This window comes from Neopelma chrysocephalum, unplaced genomic scaffold, assembly GCF_003984885.1.
Source record: "Neopelma chrysocephalum unplaced genomic scaffold, ASM398488v2 Primary Assembly neopelma1_42b, whole genome shotgun sequence".
NCBI classification, from domain to species: Eukaryota; Metazoa; Chordata; class Aves; order Passeriformes; family Pipridae; genus Neopelma; species Neopelma chrysocephalum.
The window spans coordinates 7,497,777-7,521,036 of NW_020897701.1; the positions used below are offsets into that span (position 1 = coordinate 7,497,777).

Consider the following 23,260-nt stretch of genomic DNA (forward strand, 5'->3'; position numbering starts at 1 on the left):
CAACAGATTACCATTAGAAGCAAGAGGATTGGCCTCTTTGTGGAGTTTGGGAGAGTTTTTTTGTTTAAGCACATAACCACTATAGGCACTGTCTTCATGAAGCAGAGATGGTGGAGAGGAGCCTGCTCTAATGGTTAAGACTAAACCTTAACCTTTACCTTTAATCATGGTTGGCGCACTCTGGCCTTGTGTAGTTTGTTTATGGGGTTTTAGAGAATCTAATATTTCAATCACGTGACGCTGGCAGCCAAGCAGGATCAAGCTGAGGCAGAAATCCAAAATTATCCAAAATGACTCCATCAATGTACACTGACATAAATTCAAATGTTAAAAGTTCAGGCTGGCAGGATACTGTTTCAGCGGTTACAGGATTTAATATGAAGGCCAAAGTCCTGCTTCTGTAGTAGGCATAGAAGGCTTACCTTGAAAAGAGAGAATTTCCCCACTACAGTAACACAGGAAAATTGCACTGTGTATTCTGAAACTATAATTGAGAATGAGAGAAATTTCATTATACTTATTGCATATTGAACTCTATTACTTAACATTTGTAAGGTCACTGATGATTGTAGTATACAGATGCTATGGCTGCTTCTTTTTTTTTTTTTTTTTGAGTCAAAGCACTCCTGCAAGGGCTTTTTTAGTGGTACGCCAAGAATCTGGTGCAGCAGAAAAATAAAAATCAGCAGAGCTTGCTGTCTTTTGCCTTCTTAGCAATGCTTTTCATGGATGTGTTAACAGCTGCAATTCTGAAATGTGTTCTTCTGTCATGGGGTTTTTCAGCAGACTTGCGGGAATTATTAAAGGAAAATGCTTCTTAATGCTCTTGTGACCTCTTAGTTCCCTGGCCTGTTTTTAATGAAGCTGGGTAATTCTCTTTGTTTTCCTTCCACTCCAATGATAATATAAAGAGGCTTTATGACTTTTCAGATTCTAGGTCAAACTTTTCTCTTGTGGGGGAGGGGGGAATAGACATCCCCGATTCAGAGTCCTTCTGGAAAATTTATTTTCTGATCAAAAACCTGCTTTTTTTTTTCCTTGGATTTGTAGTCAGCTTAGTTCTGCATAATGATACTAAGAGCAGAGTTGAAAGTAAGTCTGTTTCATTCCCTCATGAGCATTTACAGATGAGGTGGACACAAAAGTTTCATCTTTAAGAAGTAGGAATATCTTGCTAGGAACACCATAATATGCAAGGGGTGGTTTTTAGGTTTTTTTAATTCTCCTGCCTGCCACAGCACATTTCTTCTGCATGAACCCACAGCAGAATCAGCAAGAGCTCCTTATCCTTTCCTTTCAACAAACCTCCAACTGCAGTATCTGAGTTAGAGGATTGTGTGTAGCTTCCCCATCCATCTTCCCCCAGTCATGGAAAAGGCAGCACAGAAAGCCTTTTCCATGTGTACAGGAAGCAAAGGGGTGAAAAGACACAAAAACGTACTTCCTCCTCGGTGCCCTGATAAGCTATTCTGAGCCTTGGATGGGCTCAGGTCTGATCCATCGCTCAAACCAACCTGACAGCTCAGCCCCCCATCTCCTGCGACCCGTTCACTCAGGCATCCCGGACGCCCTTTTGGGCATCCCGGGATCCAGCAGGAGGCTTTCACTGCTGGCCAAGTGAAGCTGAGGTTTTGGAGGAGGGACTATGTCGCTAGCAGCAACAGCGGGGGAGGAGGAGGAGTCGCAGCCGTCACAGAGGAGCTGCTGCCGCGGGCCGGGAGCAGGTTGTCGCTTCCCCGTCCCCGCAAGGAGCGGTTCCCTTGCACTGGTCCCTGCTGTTCCCCAGGTGAGTTTTCTGCCCTTCTGTACCGTTGCACCCCATTCCCTGCAGCTGGAGGCAGCAGGAGGGGTGACCGCTGGGCACTGCTGGCTGGCTTGGCAGGCAGGAGGCTGCACCGGGGTTTCCTTAGCGTCTTTTTATGGATGTGATGAATGGTTTAGGTGTTTGGGTTTTTTAATCGTTTATTCTGAATGCCAGTTGCTCTGGCGATGCTTGTGGTATTTTATTTGTATTCCTCTCTGTACCGTCTGTGTGCAAAGCAGAACGTAGAGAGTCACCGAGCCAGCACAGCTAATGCGATGGGCATGCACGTGCTGTCCCTGTCCGTCAGCTGTCCCTCTCTTTCCTCCTCCTTACCCATTAAGAACAAGTAAAATGACAGGATCTAATGAAAACCTCTCTGGTTTCAAAATAAGGAAAGTGTGTTTTCCAGGGAGGTACTAAAATAAATCTATTATTGGCTGGTTTCCATGGGACAGGCCTTAACCCTGTGGTATGAATTCCACTCTATGATTTCTCAATCACTTGATTTTGTTTGAATACAGGGTGAAGTTTAAAAAACAAAACAACACCTCCTCCCCGGAAAAAAAAAAATTACAGTGAACCCCCAGAAGACTGACCCTCCCTGATGTAAGTACACTAACCACTCACTGCGGTCCCGTTGATCCAACTGGACATTGCTTAGAAGTGGGTTCTTGATCCTACTAACAGGGTGAAAACCTGTCACAAAACAGATAAGGACAGCACACACATTATTAGATTTCTCATTCACACCTGAAAACCATTCCTGTTAAGCAGAATCTCCCTGCTTAGTCAGTCCTTTCTTTCACATGCTACTGTGAACCACACATCCAGGAGCTGAAGCTGTGACAAGGTGGACCTGCCTGTCTCAGAAGTGTTAATGTATTTTGTGTTAACAACTACATGACCCCATGAACTGGGATGTTGCCCGTGCAAAGCTGGAAGGAGAACAATATCCTTCTGTCTTTTACCCACACACGCCCCTTTCAGAAGTACAAAATTAAGTACAGAAATATTGGGAAAGAGGTCAGTGAAGGGAAGGAGGGAGGCACTGGTAGGTTGCTGATAGCTTTCTATTCCAGTTAGTACAACTGGCATTTGTGGATTCCCAGCCCCAATGAAGGGATGAAAAAAAAACCCAAACCAAAAGTATCGCTGATGTCATTAAAGAACTCTAAGAACACAACTATTTGGTTCCACAAGTAGTAATTAAAAATATAGAAAAGTACTGGAATTTGAGTAGACTTAACAGTTTACATTTAAACAGGAAAGGAAAGAAAGCAAAACTCTTACCTTAGAACACACTGAAAGTGTTTGCCTTTGCCAAGCCTAAAGCCAGTTTCTTATCAGAACTGCTCAAACAAAACTACACTGGTGTTACAGTGGCCCCTGTCTTTGTTTATGGCATCTATCATTCCTAAATATCAGATATTTCATTATAAACTGAAGGCTTGATAATTGTGAGAATCAGCTCTGACTTACTTCCAGCAATTTAGTGAGGAAGGAATTTCTTGGCTCAAAAGTTCTGTCTTAACTTCACTGGTGTTTTATATGGTCAGAGCAATGTAAAAGATTTCAAGAAATGTAGCTGATGGAGAATATATGCACGGCTTTTCTGTAACAAAGAACACTAGCAAGCCTTGTCTTCATGCTCATGCAACTCTTGCTGGCTCAGGCTTGTGAAACTACAGTAAATGTTTGCACAAAAAAAAAATCTGACATACAAAACAGTGCACTGCCATATGTCTTGTTAGAATCTATGGGACAAGAAGTGGACCAGTTAGACTGAGCAAATACAATGGCAACCCACAAACAGCTTGGACCTTATTTCCCACTCTGAGATGTATATCCATGGAATATAAGCAGTTAAAAAGAGCCGTGTTTTATCGGCCTAACCTGAATACAGACTACAAGCTGTGAATAGTCCTGATCTTCACTCATAGATTCAAAGGCATCTTCTCTTACTTATATATTCAGTCAATGTGTTTGTGACCAGTGGCATCTAACAGAGCTATGCTCTTGAAAATTCCCCTGAAAATCAACCTGGATCTGGTCAGGCTTAAGTTAGAAGAAAAGTGTCCCCTCATGAAACTTTAGAAACTATATGGAGCTTTAGAAACTATAGTTGTTGTTCTAACTTTATTTAATGGGTACTTGTGCTGCCATGCACTCAGGGCCTGTGACACTTTCAGAACTAGTGGTCCTCCTAAGTGGTGTTGACAGCAAATAATCTTTATCTTTGTGCTGATAAGAGGCACAAATAGATATAGATAGATATCTAGATAGACAGCTAGATTTTATATATATATATATATATATATATATATATATGTTACAGCCATACATTTCAGGAGGAATAAACAGGTTAGCACAGATCATTGTGATCCTAAAACTCAGATTTTTTATTTTATTTTTTTATTGCTTGTCTTTGTAAGCTTAATACTGTTCTTCTGTTAGTTTCTGTGTCTTGTTCTTACATACAGCATACAGGCGCATACAAAAACTATTAAATCTGGAATTGGGCTGTGAGGGTTTTTTTACCTGAGCTATGGGAAAAAGTACAATCCTTAACATCCACTGGTCAGATTATGTGACCAATACATCTGTTCTAGAACAAGCAGCAATCACAAGTATTGAGGCCATGTTACTGAGAACACAGCTGCGTTGGGCAGGGCACGTCTCCAGGATGAAGGACCACCGCCTCCCTAAGATCCTGCTTTATGGTGAACTTGCCACCGGCTGCCGCATGAGAGGAGCCCTGAAGAGAAGATACAAGGACTCTCTGAAACAACATCTCAGCCTTGGCCATATTGATCATCATAACTGGTCTACTCTGGCCTCAAATCAGGAGGCCTTGAGACACACCATCTATAACGCTGCTACTTCCTTTGAGAAAGCACACAGGATCACTCTCAAGGAGAAAAGCGCAGAAAGAACCGTGCCTTGCAGAATATACCACCTAAGGAGTCTTTCTGCTGTGCCTTTTGCAATCGGACATGTCTATCTTGTATTGGCCTTATTAGCCACCAGCGTGCTTGTAACAAATGTGGATAGAGCCTTTCCCAAATCTTCGTTCGCGAAGCCTGGCCATGATGGGAAAAAGACAACACTGAGAAGTGTTTCATTTGGAAAACAGCATTATTTGCATCTCTCTAACTTTTCCATCTTTATTGCTTTCCTTAGGTTTGCAACAATGGTAAAGGAAGATGTAAATAACAGTGAAGATTCTGAGCCATCAGTATGTGAGCGAAATGGCATGATTCTTATGCATGAGCAAAGCGAGGTAATTAACTAAGATCTCTAAGTGCAATTCTAGTCAGAGGGAACCCTCCTTTTCCTTTCCTTTTTCTTCTCATATTGTTAAAATCCCTGAATCTGAAGAGAATACACATAGAAATCTCCTCAGCGGGAATTTCTTGTAATTAACACGTGTTCAGTTTGTATAGTCTTCGGTATGTTGCATTGCTGGAAACCAGTGGTTGCAATTTCAGCTTGAGGTGGAAAATGCATCAGCATACTTTTTTTTGGAAGAAAATTATGTATCCTTAAGATTACTTCTTTGCTTTCAAATTGCACTTATCAGTCCATTTGCTGAAAGTTGTTAATGCATATCTATCTTTCTTTTCTTATCTAATAAAAATTAAAAAAGCCCACACTTCTAAGCTTCTGTGCCTATTTCCAGTATTACTGGAAATGTCTATGGCTTTAAAAAAGACTTAGAAGTAAATGCAACTACGAATAAAATTCTTAACATAAAAGGCACTTAAAAGTAAGCATATGGTATTGAGCATAAAGGTAAGTGCTGTATATTTATGCACACAGTGGTCATATGCACATGGTGATCACAGAATCACAGGGTAGATAAACAAGTAATTCCATGCTGAAAGCTCACAAGATTTGTGTTCCAATTGTGACTCTGAGTAAGGAATTTATATATATGTATAGAGAGAGAGAGAGAGAGGGATGAGACATAAATAATCAGGAATGTGGAAGTATTAGTGGGGGAGGGCCACATGAGAGGCAGAACTCCATGTCTACACTATGACAATGAGCTGACATGAAGGTGAATAATCATAAGGGAAGGTAGATGATTAACTTGTCAAAAATAAAGATGCTAAAATGAAGTGAGACACATATCCAAAAATGGTCAAAAAGTGCTTTGGCTATGAATATGGATAAGTAGATGTATCAGTATAAGAGAACAGTTTCAAGGAATCATTCTTCAAGGGAATAACTCCCAGGGTAGTATTTCTCCATCTCTACTTTAACTTAGCAGCTTGAGCCTTCCAGCAATGGATCATGTGAGTAATGCTTGCACTGGCCAGCTGTTCTATTTCTTTCATATTTGTTTTGTTATTTTTGTTCAAGGCTTTGCAACGGGAGTTATTTAGGAGTTACATTAAAGACACTGTCTCACTGGAATTATGCTAATTGTTAACTTTATTGTGAAATCCAGTCTGGAAGCAGAACCCTATCAAATTGTAGAAAATATTAATAAATATTTAGTTTGTATACAAGACAAGTTGAGCCTGGCCTGTTATTATTGTTTCTTCATCAAATATGCATATATTATTGCTGCACAGGTGCTATTTGTATTGGGACAAGAGTCCTGTCAGTTGCAGACGAAAAGGCAAATGGCCTGCAGTCTCTCCCATGCAGTTCTTTGTGCCATGGAAAAAACAAACACATAACCAAAAACGCCAAACTACAAAGCTGGATGTGGTTGTTTAGTTAATGTAGTCATTTGTAGCCAGTGCGGCTCTAGTGCATCCCACCTGACTTCAGGTCTTGTACACTACTTCAGATATGTGCAGTGCCACTTCTGAGAGAGTCTCCTTGTTTTCATTCAGCAGGGACCAACAGCAGATGCCAAAGGTACCGATGGGAATACACAAACAGAAGAAACTGCTCTCTTGAACCACTGGGCTCAGCAACCTCCAGAACCAATAGCAGGGTCTTCAATACCTGGAAGAACATGGAGGCAAATATTTGCTTGTCCTCCTCAGGGTTTACTGGCCCAAACAGTGACAAATGGTATGTAAGAAAGACAGAGTTTAAATAAAATGAGAAATGGCAAATGAAGTATTTGTTTCCCTGAATGGGATGATATCTGTCCCTTTATCCTTTAAAAAAGTGAAGGGAAACAGCTGTGTTTTACTTATCACATTTTTGTGTTAATGCTTTAGCAGAAAAAAAAAAGTAAAACAAAGATTTGAATGTACAGTTTTTGTTTCTCCATTCTCTCTTACCTGTTTAGCATGGTAGGTATGTTTTTGCACTGCAAACTGTCTTCATCAGAAGAAAGACCTCCTAAGTTTTGTCTTGATATTTTATTTTGGTATGAGAGCATTAAGGTGATTCTGAACACAATGGTATATTTGGCATACTGGATGGCTTTCTTTTTAACTAAGGCAATAAATATAAGACTTTGCAGTGATACCTTCTTTTGTTCCTTAATACCCCAGGCTTGCAAAGCCAAGAATCCTAACTACAAGGCAAACTGACCCATTTTGTTTAAGATTTGTCCTAAACTGAAAGTTCACAGAAGAGATGCCTGGCTAACAAGTTATTTAAGCTTTTTCCTGACAAAAGACACATCCTGTGGCTTTGACTGTTTCCACAGCCGCCATTCACCCTCACTTGGGATTCTTAGGCTTTTATGTTTGGAAATCTACTGATTTTCCCTTTGACACCTGTCACCCTCAAGTAAGATTAAGAAAAAACCAATCTGAAAATGCAATATATTTTCCTATGATCATGAGAAGAGGGATTTATTCAACACATTTTTTTCCTCTCCTTCAGTCTTCTGCTTTTATATCTATGCATAGCTGTTCTTGTTGGACAACTGTAGGAACAGATTTGTGAACCTGCAAAGAGCATAATATTTTCACTTACTGTTCTCATAATATTTTTCAGGATTTCTTTTTCCTTGTGTATTATTCCCCTTTGATTGTTGTATCAAGGGAAGTATCTGTACTCCTTCAGGCTGTCCAGAGATATGACCTTCTTCAGAATGTTTTTCCCAAGGATAATAATGTATTGTACAAGTAGATCCAGCCTAAAAATTATACTTCATTTCTTTTAAAAATTAGGCTGGAGCTGCAGTCATGAGCTTGAAGATATGCCAGGCTATTCAGCAGCTGATTTTACTATGGTTATGAAGTAGCTGAAGGAAGATAAGCAAATGCAAGATAAGTTAGTGAAAGTCTTTGCTTTAAATTTGGAAGCTGTGAAGTGCTTTCCACAGTGGCCCAAGGCTCACTCAGTGCATTTTGATCTCTAATGATGTTCCTGTTACCGTTTTTTAAAGTATCTTAGCATCTATAAAATCAGAACGTCAGTTTAGGGACCATTGAAGATTAAATGCATTGTTATGATTAAACTAATTTTTAAGGCAAGTAATTTTATTTCTGAAAGTCATGGTAACATTTTTCTTCAGGCGAAAAACAAATGTGATCCAACAACAAAATTGTTCCTGAGAGATTATTAAATATGAATATTTCTTGTTTTGTTCCAGTTGCAGTCGTGGTCCTGGTTTGGGCTGTGGTTTGGTCCATAACTGGGGCTGAGTGTCTCCCAGGTGGAAATCTGTTTGGAATTCTGTTTCTTTATTTTTTTGCTGTCATTGGAGGTAAAATTTTTGGATTCATCAAAATACGAACCCTACCCCCTCTCCCTGCTCTTCTGGGTAAGAAATCCTTCCTTCTTTTCTTCCTGCATATTTTGTGTTGTTTAAACAGCTAAGCAGTATCTGCAGGCTAGGCGTGTTGGGATTTGGAACAAGCAAACTGTGTCACACTCCAAATCTCTGCCTTTTCCAAGTGACGTTTTCTGGTCCTCTTCAAGAGGGTGCAAAATTCCCCAAAGTGGCTCAGGTGAAATTGTTACTGAGGTTCTCCTCGTAATTCTTTGGAGGTCAGAGAACTGTATACCTACAGATTCAGAGTTTATTGTCCTCCAGTCCCCTCTGTCACAGTTACTTAAAATTTGGGTTCAATAACACCAAACAGGAATCTTAATCCAGACCTCCTGTTATAGTAGAATAATAAATTCATAGCAAAACTATTGCTGAGCTGTTTCATTAGTTTCTTCCACAATGAAAATGTTTTCCACAGAAATCATTATAGGAATTCTCCACTACTAGTAGTCCGAAGAATTCTTTTTTCCCTCTTCCTTTATTTCAAGATAACTGAAACATGAGGAAATAAATTCACCACAAAGAATAGTTCTTCTGAACAGAGTTATTCTGAATCAATCATAAGATTGTTTTTCACATCAGCATTCTATTTTATTTTACATAGAAAGGCAAAATAGAAATGGGAAATGAAAATAACATCTTCAGAATGATTTCAGACTTCTTTCCTAGAGGACGTTTCATTTCTGCTTATATCAGTACAATATTGTGAAGTGCTGTGATGTCAGTGAAGCTGGAAAATGAAGTTCCAGGTTCTTCTCACCACCTGTATGCTGTCCCCTTGCTATACTTACTGCATAAATGAGTAAAGCTGTTGACAGACAGTAATACTTCATGGCAGAGTGGGCTTACAGATACCTGCCTGTAGTGCACAGGTGTGACTTTGTAACCTGCATAGCTGGTGTTGTGCCTCAGACAGTTGTTCCGTCAGGCAGTGTGTGCGTTCTTGCACTGCTTAGTTTCACCAGCAAGAAAAAATTCAAATGAGAGGGAGGGAAGTTTTGCATAGAACATGCATGCCTGCAATAATATGAACACAGAATGTCACACGCAGGGAGTCTCCCTTTCTAAAGTAAACATCCCCTTTAAACAAATAAAAATGTTTCTGACCATTTGGATTCTGTTTGTTTGGGTTTTTTTTAATTACATCTGTATATAAAAGTTATGAGTTGAGCATGAAAGTGCTTGTCAGACAGGTAGTACTGGACAACAGAAACTTAAGCATGACTGCACATGTTTGTTGAATTGTTTAAGACTGAGTTCATTGTTCCGATCCCCAGTCTTGAGGAAAATTGGAGAAATCTGTGAGTCAGAAGAAGAGATAGACAATGTCTTTGAATATTCTGTTTTTACATTAAAAATGCAAATCTGGTACTCTTACATATGTTTAACCCACTTGTGCTAGATGCAATAGGGTGTAATGTAGCTGGCTAAGCACTTAAGCACCTTATAGTGAGCCTCTGTTTCAGGAAAAAAGGAGTGAAATTGGTACTGAAACAACCACATAGTATATTTTAGGTACACATTGCAGAGAGGTTTCTGCAGCAGGCAACATGGAGCAGAACAGAGGAGATACCCTTTGAGGTGGAGACTTTTGCTTTGTTAAGTAGATTTCTAGATCAGGGTAGTTCTGGTGACTCGGACCTCAGGCAAACATTGCAAAGAGCATGTGATCATTATACTACCCTTATATAATTGTCATGAGGTACTGCAAATTAATTATGCCATGCTTTTTTTCCAGGAGGTGTTAGGAAGAGCAGTGTTTAGAGTGTTGCAGGACAAATCAAGTCCACAGTTGAGGCTCACACCAAGCAGGGAGCCACCTGAGTGCAATGATTATTTACTTTTTGTCTTTTTTTTGGTTTCCTGTTTCTAAACTTGACTAATACAACATTATGCCACAAAAATGAATCATCAGGATTTACAATGAATCTCTGCAGATCTGTATCTATAGTCAACTTCTCCTGTACTTTTCCATATCCTTCCAGAGCTACAGTTCCAAAAACTTTGCAAGAATTCTCTGATTTGACAGTTTCACTAATATTTGCAAAAGGTTGAATCTTGCAAGTAGCTCAAATAGAGGATAACACCAAGTTTCTGATTTTCCTGCCCTCTTTTTACCCCTTTGTGTAAGAGTCATATTGCCAGAGCACTTTAAAATGTCTACATTAGTCCATGATTAGCTGTTTTAGATTATATTTCCCCAACCTCAGCAAGTTCTGGTTTTTGTGACCTGCATTTCTTACACCTAAGAGGATTTTTAACGATTTTAATGATTTTCAAGTTCTGAGATAAATACACAATATTAGAAGATCTTCCTCTTTTCATGTTAAAACAAGCTAACAAGAAAAAAGTCTTTAAGGATGCAAGGATGTCTTTGCTTATGGTAAGTAATCAACCTGCACCTGGCGAACAAAGCCAAATTCTCTTGACTTAGAATAAAATTGTGTCAGCATCCAGCAGATTTATTGGTGACCTGTATTTTCTTAGGCCACTTTCACTGCTTTAAATGTGTTTCTCTCTTTTCATGCCTCAGTCCCATTGTTAAAACATGTCTAATAATTCAGAACATGAATTGTTACTTTTTCCTCTTGTAAATAAATAATATGGTGTCTATTTTTAAGAATGCTATGCAAGCTTTTCTCGTGCAGTAAAACCAAATCATTTATAGGAGCTTTCATTTGCTTTCATTTAAGGGATGCTGCTTGCTGGCTTCCTAATCCGAAATACTCCGTTCATTAGTGACTTTGTCCAGATAAACCTACGCTGGTCTGCAGCACTGAGGAATATTGCTCTTTCAATTATCTTGACCCGAGCAGGACTTGGCCTGGATCCAAAGGTATGGCACCAGCCATTTGTGTGAGGCAAAGTATACAACAGCTCTCAAAAAAATTGAATAATCGGCTCTGTTAAAAATATTGAACTGTTCAGTCTTGGAGAACCTGCACATTTGATTGTTACAGAAAGCGTAGCTTATATTGTATAATTATATGTATGTTAATATTGATAGTTGAATTTGTAGAGTAGGCAAGCAATCCAAAAAATACCTGAAGAAAACTGATTTTATAACTATTTTCCCCCTTGCCTTAAAGAAATTTCCTAAATTTTGTAAACATCTTGAGGATGTGTGCTCCATCATGGTCTATCAGGAAGAGTTTACACTCCCTGACAAATTCCCTGTTAGTTTACACTGACAAACTAAAGCAAGGAATGGAAGGGATCCCCAGTCCTTGAAAGAGAATGTTCCTGTGTGGACAGAAACCCAAAAAATTCACACAACCAAAAAAAATGTAAACCTGTATGACTTTTCTGGCTTTTTTTTAATGACTGCCGTTTTAATGAATTGCATTAATTGCAAAGATGAGTCCTACTGCACTACAGAAACAATGATTCACATCACAGTGAAGCCCATAACAGTCTGGTGAACAAAAAATAGTCTTCCTCTGCACACTCTGAAGCGTGATGGTCCATAAATAATGAAGGCAAGGTTTTGCTCATTCAAAACCAGCTGGCTGAAGTAAAGCTGTGGCATATTAGTCCCTGCCTATTTAAGGAACCACTTAAGAGTTTATATAAAATTTAAGGTAAAATATAGGTAATTGAGAACATCTAAACTGATTTTTCTTAACCAAGAAAATCTAGAGAGTTGCCAATGCTTCAGATATTTAGGAAAATAAGGTTTTTTCAATATGGAAAAACGTCTGGTTTCCTAGATTATCATCATATTTTTTCCCAAGACATTGAAGTTTGTATGAGCGTGAACTGTGTGTTGTTAGATACAGCTTGGATGCCCACTTCTGTGAGAGTGCACTTTTTTCTACTTCATGTCAACTTTTTGTACTGAGGAAACTTCATCTTTGACTCATTTTTCTTCCATGTGACAATCAAAACTGTCATTTTGACTCTGTATGTGGCAGTGCTTTGATGCAGTTACAATTGTTCCTCATGTAATTGAAGCTATAAAGACAAAGATGCCAGTAGATCTGCTCAGCCCTGATTGTGCTGGGATAAACTGGACTGGTAAAAAGGGGAACTCATTGATTTATTTTTTTTATTCCATGTCAAAATTAGGAATCTGTCCTCGCAGAGTCATGTTTGCGATTAACTATTAAAGACAGCTGTTAGAAACAGATATGCCAATTTAGAGAAAATTTTTTTTAAAAAGTAACTAAGACAAAAGGAACTTAATCTGGTCAGGATATCCAGTGAGAGACAGCTGAAAGAGATGCTTGGCTCCTTGTGCCAAAGTTATGTAGTTCTACAACTTTTCATGATTTTTTCTTAGATTTTTGTGGGTGCTTATGCAACTTCTGGGATTGTAGCAAAATCTTCTGTGGGTAGAGCAAATGACCTCAAGTCAGTGTGGGGAAGTCAGCAGTGTTGAGGGTACACTTTTCAAATGGTTCCCAGCTAGTCCAGCCTCTCACATTTAGTTTGCTCTGCACAAGAAGCCAAAGAGAATTTTTTTACCACTCCTTCCTGTGACATGCAGGAACCTTGTCAAACCTAGATTCACTGCCACACGTGAAATTTTACACCCAAATCCCGTTGTGCTTGAGTCTATCTCCAGCTTAGGCCATGTGACATCCTATAGCGCAACTCAGACAGGACTCTTTTAATAAACCAGATCAGATTGTAACTGTATTTCCTCTCTATAAAGCCAAGGGTACAGACACTGATGTGCTTGTATTGTTGCAGGCTCTTAAGAAGCTCAAAGCTGTCTGTTTACGGCTTGCTTTTGGACCGTGCCTCTCAGAAACATGCACAGCTGCTGTTCTTGCCTACTTTCTCCTTCATTTGCCATGGCAGTGGGGATTTATATTAGGGTAACGTACCTTCTCCTCTCCTGTATGACAAAGGTGCCTGTTTTCATGCTGCAGTTAAATGATGCAAGTGTGGTTAGTTCTCTAGGCCAAGCAGAGACCTCAGTTCAATGCCAGTTAGGAAGCTGTGCTTACCCCCTGTGGTCATTCGCTTCCATTCATGTCTGGCTCTGTGGCTGATTTAAAGGTCATATTTCCAGGCTGTGGAGGAGTGTTTGCATCATTACTCTTCTTTGTTTGTGATCTGAGCACTTGAAGAAGGATGGTGCAATCCCTGAGTCTTTAACCACAACACAGGGGGCTTTTAGGGACAGAAAATTATACCACAACTTAGAGAATCTTCATACTAGAATTCAGAATTTCCCCCAAGAGAGATGCACATAGGACAGTCTTCCTATCACAAGTTGCAGGATGAAGATATGGTGTGGTATATTCTGGAGTAATATCCTTGAAGAGAAAATATTTTCCATCTAGTTCTATCTAAATTGGTGGACATAGTCCAGACCCATAGACTGGAGCAAGATGGATGAATTCCTCCTCTGCCACACACTGAATTTTATGAGAAGGAACTGGGCTACTGGCTCATAAGCGTGTCTAGACCAGGTTCCTAAATGGAACAATGAAAGTATCTATCAGGGAAGCATAACTGGCCTGCAGTGTAGACTCAAGTTTCAGTCTGGAGCCCTTTTAATACTACTGAGTTGGGCAGAAAGTAAGAGCTGATTGCAATCTGCATAGAAATATCCCTGCTGGTAATTAGAGGGGAAAGGTAAGGAAAATACCTTATGTAAAGGTCTGGTTTTTTACACTTCAAAAGAATTTGACCATAGGGTCAGAACATTTTGAAGTTTTTTATTTCAGTGTTTTCTTTTTAACAGAGCCTGAACCTATGTGTTTTCAGTTTTGTTGTAGGTGCAGTCTCCCCTGCCGTGGTGGTTCCCTCAATGCTGATTTTACAAGCTGGGGGATATGGAGTGGAGAAAGGTGTCCCAACTTTGCTAATGGCAGCTGGCAGCATTGATGACATTCTGGCTATCACAGGCTTCAACACTTGCCTTGGAATGGCTTTCTCCTCCGGTATGCTGGTTAATCTGTACGTGGCAAAATCCAGAACAAACAGTGATATTTTGAAGAACATGTGCTCTGTTATGACCAACTGGTTTGTAACTTAATGACATCTCCTTGTAAAGTTCATGTATGGACTTGAATACTGAGATGGAAATTGCTCCTGTTCAAAAGTCTTGGTGTAACATTGTCTGCTGAGTTGTGGGTCACAATAACGTTCAGAGAACATTTCTCCCTGTCTGCTCTCTTAGCTGCCAAGTCTGGTCCCTGCATGCCCAACATAACACTTTCAAATTTCCCTGGGTTTGGCAATGTTCTTGCAGTGGCTCTTTCTCTGGCTTGTCTTGCACATTTTCTTGCCATGAGCTTTCAGAGAGAGAAAGTTGCACTATCCAGTTCTTTCAGGCCCATAGGTTCCCTCCTCAACTCCTTTGCCCCAAGTAATTTAAAACAGACACTGTCCGGGAATCACCCTCATAGGCCTACAGTGTGGTTTGTATGTGAAGGGTCTGTGTATGGCTTACTGAACACATTTTTTGTTTGCCAAATAGGTTCTACTCTGTACAATGTGCTCCGAGGAGTGCTGGAAGTTGCTGTTGGCATAGCAGCTGGGGGGATTCTGGGAATGTTTATTCGATATTTCCCAAGCTGTGATCAGGTAAAAACCCTGTAAAAAAACCTTTTTATAAGATAGATGTTCTTTACGATGGGGTGATTTGCTTCAATTATTCATTTCCAAGCTTCACATGAAGCTGGTTTTGGGAAAGCTGTGTACATTGCTAACAGCTTCCAGGTTGCAAAGCCTATCAAGTGACAATGTGTTTTATAGGTGATTACTTGTTCACTGCACCAATAATGATATATGATCTCATAGTCCTTCCTGATGCAGAGTTTGGAACCCAGCTCACCATCCTGCTCTCATTAAAGGTAGTGGAAATGTCCACATGTAAAGGAGGAAGGGTCTGATACCCATTTCAGACAGTAAAATAATCATGTATTAGATTAATGTGACATATTTACTCCTGTAAGGTGTATCCAGTGGGCCTAAGATTAAAAATTAATGAAGGAGACATATTGGAGGCTTTAAGTGATTGAGCATATCATTAGCGCTAATTAGAATGTGTTGCTTTCAATAAAAATTAATCTTATAGAATAAGTGGTAGATGAACTTACTATTGAGGGGCAATTAAATGAACAGAAAATTATGGAAGAAAGTACATATGTTCTGGACTGCTGAAATCACTTTGCAAAGTATCAACTGCCCTCAGTGGGACCAAATTTTCTTATTATTAAATAACATAAGTGTGATACAGGAGCTAAACAGATAGATAGGAATGGGGAACAAGGGTAGAGATATAACTGTCTGCTGTGAGACTGAATCACATAAAAATGTCCCTGGCAAGCATTTTTTTGACTTGTCCTTAAAAACATGTGGTGGCAAGGATTTCACCTCTCGTTGGATAAACTGTTTAAGTACTGGACTGCAGAGGTAGAAAATCCTGTTATCACAGAATTGATAGAAGGGCTGTTAGAACACAGCATTGTGTTCCTTGTGATACAAAAAGCCTATTGGCAGTAAGATTTTGGATGGGCAGAGGAAAGAAAATACTGAATTTTCAAAATTTATATTTCTTAGGAATTAATGTCAAAAAAAACCCCGCAAACAAAATGAGTAGTTCAAGTCTCACTTGAAAGCTTTGATTCCTCCAAAATTGTTAATTTTTATTTTTCTTTTCAAATTGTTATTTTCAAAGTTGGAAGAAGTACCTTTTTTCCTCCATTTCTTAAAGAAAGTTGCTTTTTTGTTTGTCTCTTTCCTTGGCTGCAGGCATCTCTGGCATGGAAGAGATCATATTTTGCGCTTGGATTGTCCATGTTTGCTGTTTTTGGCAGCATCTACTTTGGCTTCCCTGGATCGGGAGGACTCTGCACATTAGTCTTAGCCTTTGTTGCAGGTGTGGGGTGGTCTGATGAAAAGGTGAATGTTTACATAAGAAGTGTACCATACCCAAACTCTGTTGAGCATACAGTCTGATGGGAGTTTGAATTTCTGTCAGGACTGGTACTGTTGTATTTGTGAAGCTTTAGAGGGTGTACAGATTTGTAAAAAAAAAACAACAAAAAACAACTAGCACATTCTACATTTATTTTGGAAGTCTTTGTCTGTCTTTACTATGACAGACAGTTACCTGGTATGTGAGTAGATATCGATACAGAGCCTGGCCTACTGACAGAGAAATGCTCACAAGCTTTTCTTAGACATCTTAAGCTATGTAAAGGAGACCTAGTAGTGAAGGCACTTGACTAGGAATCAAAAGCTTTATGCCCCAGCTCTGTGAGTGTCTGTAACCTTACACAGTCACTTTATGGTAAAATTTACAAACAGGTGTCCAAAATATAGTTGTGCATATGGCCTGAATACCCTGAGGTTTTGTTCTCTGTGGGTTTTGGGGGGCAAAATGAAAAACAGTAATTAACCATTCTCTCTCATCTTTCCCAAATCCCAGCCAGTGTAATTTGGATAACTTAGAGATCAGGGTGTACACAATAACTGGTGATATAAGGCCATACAAAAACCATACAAAAGACTGCTTTCTAGTCACCTTCTCTTAGCTACTAAGCCTACTTCCTCTTACTGTTGCTGCCCCACTGCATTTCTGTACCTTGGTATGTCTCACTGCCTCTTTTGCTTGATACCATTTTATATGTAATGTTTTGAGGGCATCTTTCCACAGCTGTAGCTTTGCAACATGCAGTAGGAAAAGAGAAAGGAAAGGGGATCAGATAGAGCAGAGTCCATGTTATTATCCTGATCTAGACCCTGACTTTACTAAGATCTCAAGGTTTGTTAAAACAATGAAAGAGAAGCTATGGTTGTCCAATTTTAAAGGATGAAAAACTCTTCTTGGGACTGAACTAGTTAAGGACATTGCAACTGATAAAGTTCTCTATTGAAAAGCTTTTACTATTTCAGGAGAAGGACCTTAAAAGAGTATATGCCATCTGTAAAGGTTTAGTTTAACTTCTTTTGATCTGTGAATGAAGCTTCTTGGCCTTAAGTATATTGATGTCAAATGCCTTAGGTCTTTTTCAGCAGATACAGCCAGAGATGTCTGCATACTGTGTACTCAATATATTATCCAGAAGCTCCCTGCTGAGCTTCTCAAAGGCCACTGCCTCTCACTGTCCATGGTGGAAGTCACTTGGCAGACACTGTCCACAGAGAACAATGAACATTGTACCTATTGCTGGAACAGTAAAATTGGCAGTAAACAGGCTGAAAGCTATAGAGGATTTTTTTTTTTTTGCTAAAAATTAGAAGGGTGAGATAACAAGGAGAAATGAGGCAGATAATGTTTAGAAGTCTGTATATTTCCACCTGAATCTCTCTAAGGTTACAGAAGTTTTTGTATTACAGTAACCTACCATTCTGTTGACTGAAGAGCAAGAGGTGTTGCAGGATCAGTCCCAAAGAGAACACCAAGGATGGGACATCTCTAGGCCTTGGACTGATTATTAAGTGACAAAGCACAGCACTTACATTTTCCACACACTCCAGCCTGAAGGTTCATTTGCTATTGTAGAACACAATTAAAAGAGAAGTGCTATTCAATATGCTATGTGTACTTTTTCCTCTAAGTGGAAGATTTCTGTTTATCCTGGCAGCAGTTGTTTCAGGAAAATTGTTAGGTGTAAAGTTCAAACACAAGGAGAAAAGATAGTTTTGCCTTTATACAGTATATTGCACTGGAAAGTTCAGCACTTGTTATTGGTATGTGATTTCAGACTTTCTCAGCCTAATACTCTGAGGCACATGGTGTGACTCTCAGAGATGGTCCTGTGCAGGGCCAGGAGTTGGACTCGGTGATCTCTGGGGGTCCCCTCCAACTCGGTATATTCTGTGATTCTGTAACTTTGCCCCTGCTGACATGGAGGGAGGCCTCTGACTGAGTGCAGCATGAGCAGAGCTAGATCATGGCTGAAACTTTTGAGAGTCTGACTGCACTCCGATACAAACGGAAGAACATGTTTAAGGATGCCAGTTTCCTAGGGCTCAGAAACTTCATGCCAAAGCTGCTGAAATTACATCTTCCTAAATACTGAAAATCAACAATGCTTTATTTTCCTCCTGTCTGAAAACTGCTCTGTTACTGTTCAAACACCAGTGATTATTTCTCTTCTTGAGATATCAAACATTTATTTACTAGCAGAGCTAGACACAGTCTGACCTTCGAAAGGTGTGCAACTGATTTTGAATCTTTTAGTATTAGCTCAAAAAAGGAGGAGCAGTTCTGGACATCTTAACATACATTTTCACTTTGTTCTATGATTAATTAAATGTTGTGTCTACTTGGCTATCTTTTATGAATTTACAGATCGGTTTTGTTTTCATTGCAGAGGGACGTAGAAAAAATTGTGGCAGTTGCATGGAATATCTTCCAACCTTTTCTTTTTGGTTTAATTGGAGCAGAAGTATCTGTTACATCCCTTAGGCCTGAAACTGTTGGTAAGATCATTCACAAATTATCCAGCTTTCATTACTGCCTTCAAAAGATTCTCTATACAGAAATCTAAAGGAAAGCAGACTATGGCTGACCCAAAAAAAACCCCAAACCCCACCCCCACTGTAAAGCTACAGTTTTAGGAGCCTTACTCCCCTCAGGCACCTATGCACAAAAGTACTGAGAAGTGTTTGTCTTTGTTGCAGGCCTCTGTGTTGCTATATTAGGCATTGCCCTAGTTGTGCGAATCATAGCAACGTTCCTCATGGTGTCTTTCGCTGGGTTTAATTTCAAGGAGAAAGTATTTGTCTCACTGGCATGGATGCCCAAAGCCACTGTCCAGGTAAGCAGTCCAACATCACTTTCATTCCAGGCTAAATCTATTGTCCTTAGCAAAGTTCCCTGTAACTAGCACAGCAGTAAACAGGGAAAGGTTCAAGCTCAGTGACACCAGAGCGTAGTATATTGACAGTATAACCACCCTAAGTCTGCTTGAAAAGTGCATGGAGAACCTTCTATGTCATGGTTTTGCTTGCATCCTGGATTGTACTCTTAATAATAACAGTGAAGTGTAGATAAGTCATAGGAAGTTAAACTATTTCCCAGCCACTGCAGATTATTGTGCCTCTACACAGAGATTATGAGAACTCTCAAAAAAAAGGCAGAAGCGTTTCCCTCTCACACATGAAATGTCTGCAGGGGCAGTCGCATCAGAGACTCAGAACGGGTATCAGTTTGTGGTCATTTTGGTAAGGCGCAGTCTATGAGAGCCATATTACTAGAGATGCCTCAGGCTGGCTGCATTCCTGCTCCTTTATTTCAGTGATCATTAAGTCATTTAGACTTTGCCTCAATAGCACGATTACTTGCAAACAAAAGTTAATAATCAAAACAAGCAAGGATTATTGCAAGATTAGTGAACAAATTTTCAGAAGCCACTACTAGTTGACCACTGTCAGGATGCATTCTCAAAGGGTGGCATTTCAACAGCTGCAATATGCAATATACTGGCCCATTTCATTAATCACACATTCTCCAGATGTGAATGAGATAGCAGCTAAGCAATGTTCTTCACAGGGGTTAACCACCCAGATAAACTCATCAGCTTAGGGAATTCAAAATGTAGCCAAGTGGAAATTGTACTCATAGGTGTAATATAATATTTACTTTTCTATGTACTGCCTAGAAACTAATGGGTTGAATGTACTAAATATGTTAAAGTTATATGAAATGTTGATTGATGATTGGTCTCTTTTTTCCCTCTTTCAGTGCTAAAGGTTATTTTTTCCATCTCAGCAATGTTTTCTTCCCTGCAGGCTGCAATAGGTTCTCTTGCCCTGGATACAGCGAGAAGACATCAAGATGAGCAACTGGAAAAGTATGGAATGGATGTACTGACAGTAGCTTTCTTGGCTATCTTGATTACTGCTCCAATTGGAGCCCTGGTTATTGGCTTGGCAGGGCCCAGACTTTTGCAGAAGGCTCAGACAAATAGCAAGGAGGATGAGGAAGGTGCTGAGGCTGGAGAAGAAGCAGAGGCCTGTGAACCTTCGTGAGACAGACATCTACAGCAATATGGTCCTTCAACCCTTACACATTTGTTGAGTAAACATGGCATGTCTCTGATCTCGCTGGAGGAAACTAAAACAAGTATCAGTTACATCTGCTATTTTTAAAGCAGCCCTGGTGGAGTTCTATAAAATATTTTTATGTGTGGATAGTGCCTTGAGATGAAATAGCTGAACACAGAGTGAACAGGCTGACCAGGCAGTGAGTCAGAAGTTAGCAGTCAACAGTTACTCAAAATGTGTGGGTGGTGAGGCCAGGGAGAGGGTCGGAATTGTTCAGGCATGGAGTGGAGTCATGAAGTGGAATATAAACAGAAGAAAATGGAGACTAATGTGAATAACTTCTTGATGGTTGAAACTGGGCTGTGAGATTACAGGTTCAATAACTCAAAAAAGCAACTTCCAAATAAGAGACTGCTGACACATACTGAACAAGTCCTGCCAAGAGTTGGTGATTTCCTCTCCTTCCTCATTTGTGTTTCTAAAACTTGCCTTTTCCTACTGCTGTTCTTTCTCACAGCTGATGCACTCCTTTGTGCCTTCGGGGGACTGTCAGCTCTGGTCATTGCAAGAAACAGCAAGTGATACTTCTGTGCTAAAAGAGACAGTTGGGACCCTCACAGACTGTGGTAATAGAGGTGTTGGTGCTGGTAGAAAAAAAGACAGAGTTTGAAAATGGGATGAGGGTTGTGGGGAGGTTATAAGAAATGTGAAAGGGTTGTATAGGACTGGGAAGGCTGCTCCTTCACCTGTGTACCTCAGCCTTCACACACAATGGCAAGGGAGGGAAAGCCAGCTCTTTGGCCACTGAGAGTGGCTGTGTTCTGGTGCTAGCCACTGTAGGACAGATGGGAGAGCTCTTCACAGGTAGGGTTTGCTGACAGGGCAAGGCCTCAGCTCCTGGGGAACTCAGCAATAGCAGTAGACTTCTCCTCAAATCAAGATTCATGGGCCAGCCAGGATCTCCTGTTGTTTTGTCCTAATACCCATCTGGCTGAGAAAATGCTATGACTGGGTCCTTCTCACATCTGCATTTGGATAACTGCAGCAAAGGAAACCAGGTATTTGCTAAAAATATAGCCGGTTATTTTTCCAAGAGGTGGCTGGCTGGATTGACTATGGAGACTGGACGGCTCTCAGATTTGCCAGGGGATTTTTTACTCCTGACTGATGCGGAAAACTGATATAATTTAAATGAACAGTTTTGAAAATGGCAGTGCAGAGCGGGATGATACAAAGCAAAAGGAGCCTCATTCTCACCTACTTTCAGGAAGGCTGCTGGGGGAAGGCAGGTGTCATGAGTAAGCAGTGTTTAGGACACAGCACTAGCATGCTCTGCATGTACATGCAGATCCTATAGGTCTTTCCAGAAACACAAGATGTGTGTGTCTGTGGATCATGGTAATGATTGGCAATGCTCGTGTCAAAAACCTTGCTAAAATATTTCAGCACGGGAAGCAAAAAGGTCAAATGCAGTTTTCTTCATTTTATTTCAATTAAATGCCTCCTGCACAGTCAGTTGCGTTATAGCTCACATTTGATTTTCCCATTCCCAATAGAGTTTCCTCTCTCTTCTCCTTTATTGTCCTAAAGCCAGGAGGAACTTCATCTGTTGATCAAAATGCTGATCTTGCCTTTAGCTTTGCTATCACTTGACAGATACTAGCAAATCTACCTTCCTCCGCTAGGTTTTTTACAAGTAACGAGCTCCAAGTAAGTTGTTCCCAGCTCCATTCTGGGGCATGGAGTCAGTACAGCATCCCTCAGAAACTGGAAGTTATTTTGTTATTTTTTAGAAAGGATGCTGGATTGTGCCTGTAATTGAGGGGGACAACACTCCCCAGCAGATTCCTACACTACAGTTCTCTGAATTCATTTTACAGAATACTCTATAGAATATATTTGATGTGTCTAGATTTTGACACTAGTAAGAACTAACCAATTCTATTTTAACTTTTACATTTTTAATACATAAAACAAAAAATGTACAAAAATGCTTTTAACTACTTCAGTACTTTTAATATTGAAACTGTACTATTTGCAGAGTGTCACATATGCCTCTGTATATAGATTAATTACAGATCAATATGCATTCCTTTGTATATGCCTTCCTCTCTAAGGCAGAAAGAAAGCTTCCTGAAAAATATTTAAGGTTCATAGCCTGCAATTCCAGCACAGTGATAAAAATACCAGGAAATTCTTTGGCAAATTTTCCTCTAACAGTTGTCAAGTACACTGGTATTATTTTACTATACACACTGCTGTTCTCTCTGCTTCCTTGGGAATGTACCATCTTTAGTTCAGTTCATGTTTGTCTCCTGACCTGAAAAAATGCTTTCAAACTGTGCACCAATGAATGGTTAAGGGTGCTGTGCTTGGTGGTTATTGTGTCATCCCTTGACTTCTGTGCCTGTTCTGCCTACTTTGCATGGCTAAGGGAGGGCACTCTTTTCCTTAAATAGGGGTGGTTTTAATAGGAGGTTATTGTATTTGGAAATTGTATCGTCTAGAAAACTAACTGACAAGGTGAGGGAATACAGTGTTCAGTTCAGACTGTCTGTAAAATAATTCCACTTGAGTAAAACTTCGAGGAGTTCACTTTTTCATGAAGTTTTATAAAAAGCTGAATCCTCTCACTTGGATCACTATGCCAAATTTGGAATCTGGTCGATAACAGAAGTGTGATGTTGTAAGGATTACAGCCCTTAAAATTTGGACACAACCTTAAGTATGCAAGCAAACCTCTGACAAAGAGCCTTTGTTCATGATAACCTTACCACCATAACAGCATCTCATAAATCGGATTT

General features: G+C 39.9%; 1 protein-coding gene across 4 annotated transcripts; it reads left to right on the plus strand.

Moving 5' to 3' along the window:
- Positions 1–1,711: 1,711 nt before the first annotated feature.
- On the plus strand, positions 1,712–20,601 carry SLC9B2 (solute carrier family 9 member B2). Of its 4 annotated transcripts, none has more exons than XM_027677122.1 (12): positions 1,712–1,786; positions 4,985–5,084; positions 6,655–6,835; positions 8,319–8,489; positions 11,192–11,334; positions 13,194–13,321; positions 14,220–14,395; positions 14,935–15,041; positions 16,212–16,361; positions 18,782–18,890; positions 19,092–19,228; positions 20,202–20,601. In XM_027677122.1, the coding sequence occupies exons 2-12, from the start codon at positions 4,995–4,997 to the stop codon at positions 20,439–20,441; spliced, it is 1,632 nt and encodes a 543-aa protein (XP_027532923.1). In that variant the 5' UTR covers positions 1,712–1,786; positions 4,985–4,994; the 3' UTR covers positions 20,442–20,601. The 4 variants fall into 4 exon arrangements, with proteins under 4 accessions (XP_027532923.1, XP_027532920.1, XP_027532922.1 ...); XM_027677119.1 differs by having other exon boundaries at positions 1,736–1,786; positions 6,652–6,835; XM_027677121.1 differs by lacking the exon at positions 1,712–1,786 and adding an exon at positions 2,504–2,654 and having other exon boundaries at positions 6,652–6,835.
- Positions 20,602–23,260: the final 2,659 nt, after the last annotated feature.

Bases quoted from the DNA above. Each gene is read 5' to 3' on its own strand.
- SLC9B2 (XM_027677119.1), top strand. From the start codon at position 4,995: ATGGTAAAGGAAGATGTAAATAACAGTGAAGATTCTGAGCCATCAGTA. The intron at 6,836-8,318 runs GTATGTAAGAAA...GTTTTGTTCCAG, and splicing joins GGCCCAAACAGTGACAAATG to TTGCAGTCGTGGTCCTGGTT. The intron at 19,229-20,201 runs GTAAGCAGTCCA...TCTTCCCTGCAG, and splicing joins TGCCCAAAGCCACTGTCCAG to GCTGCAATAGGTTCTCTTGC.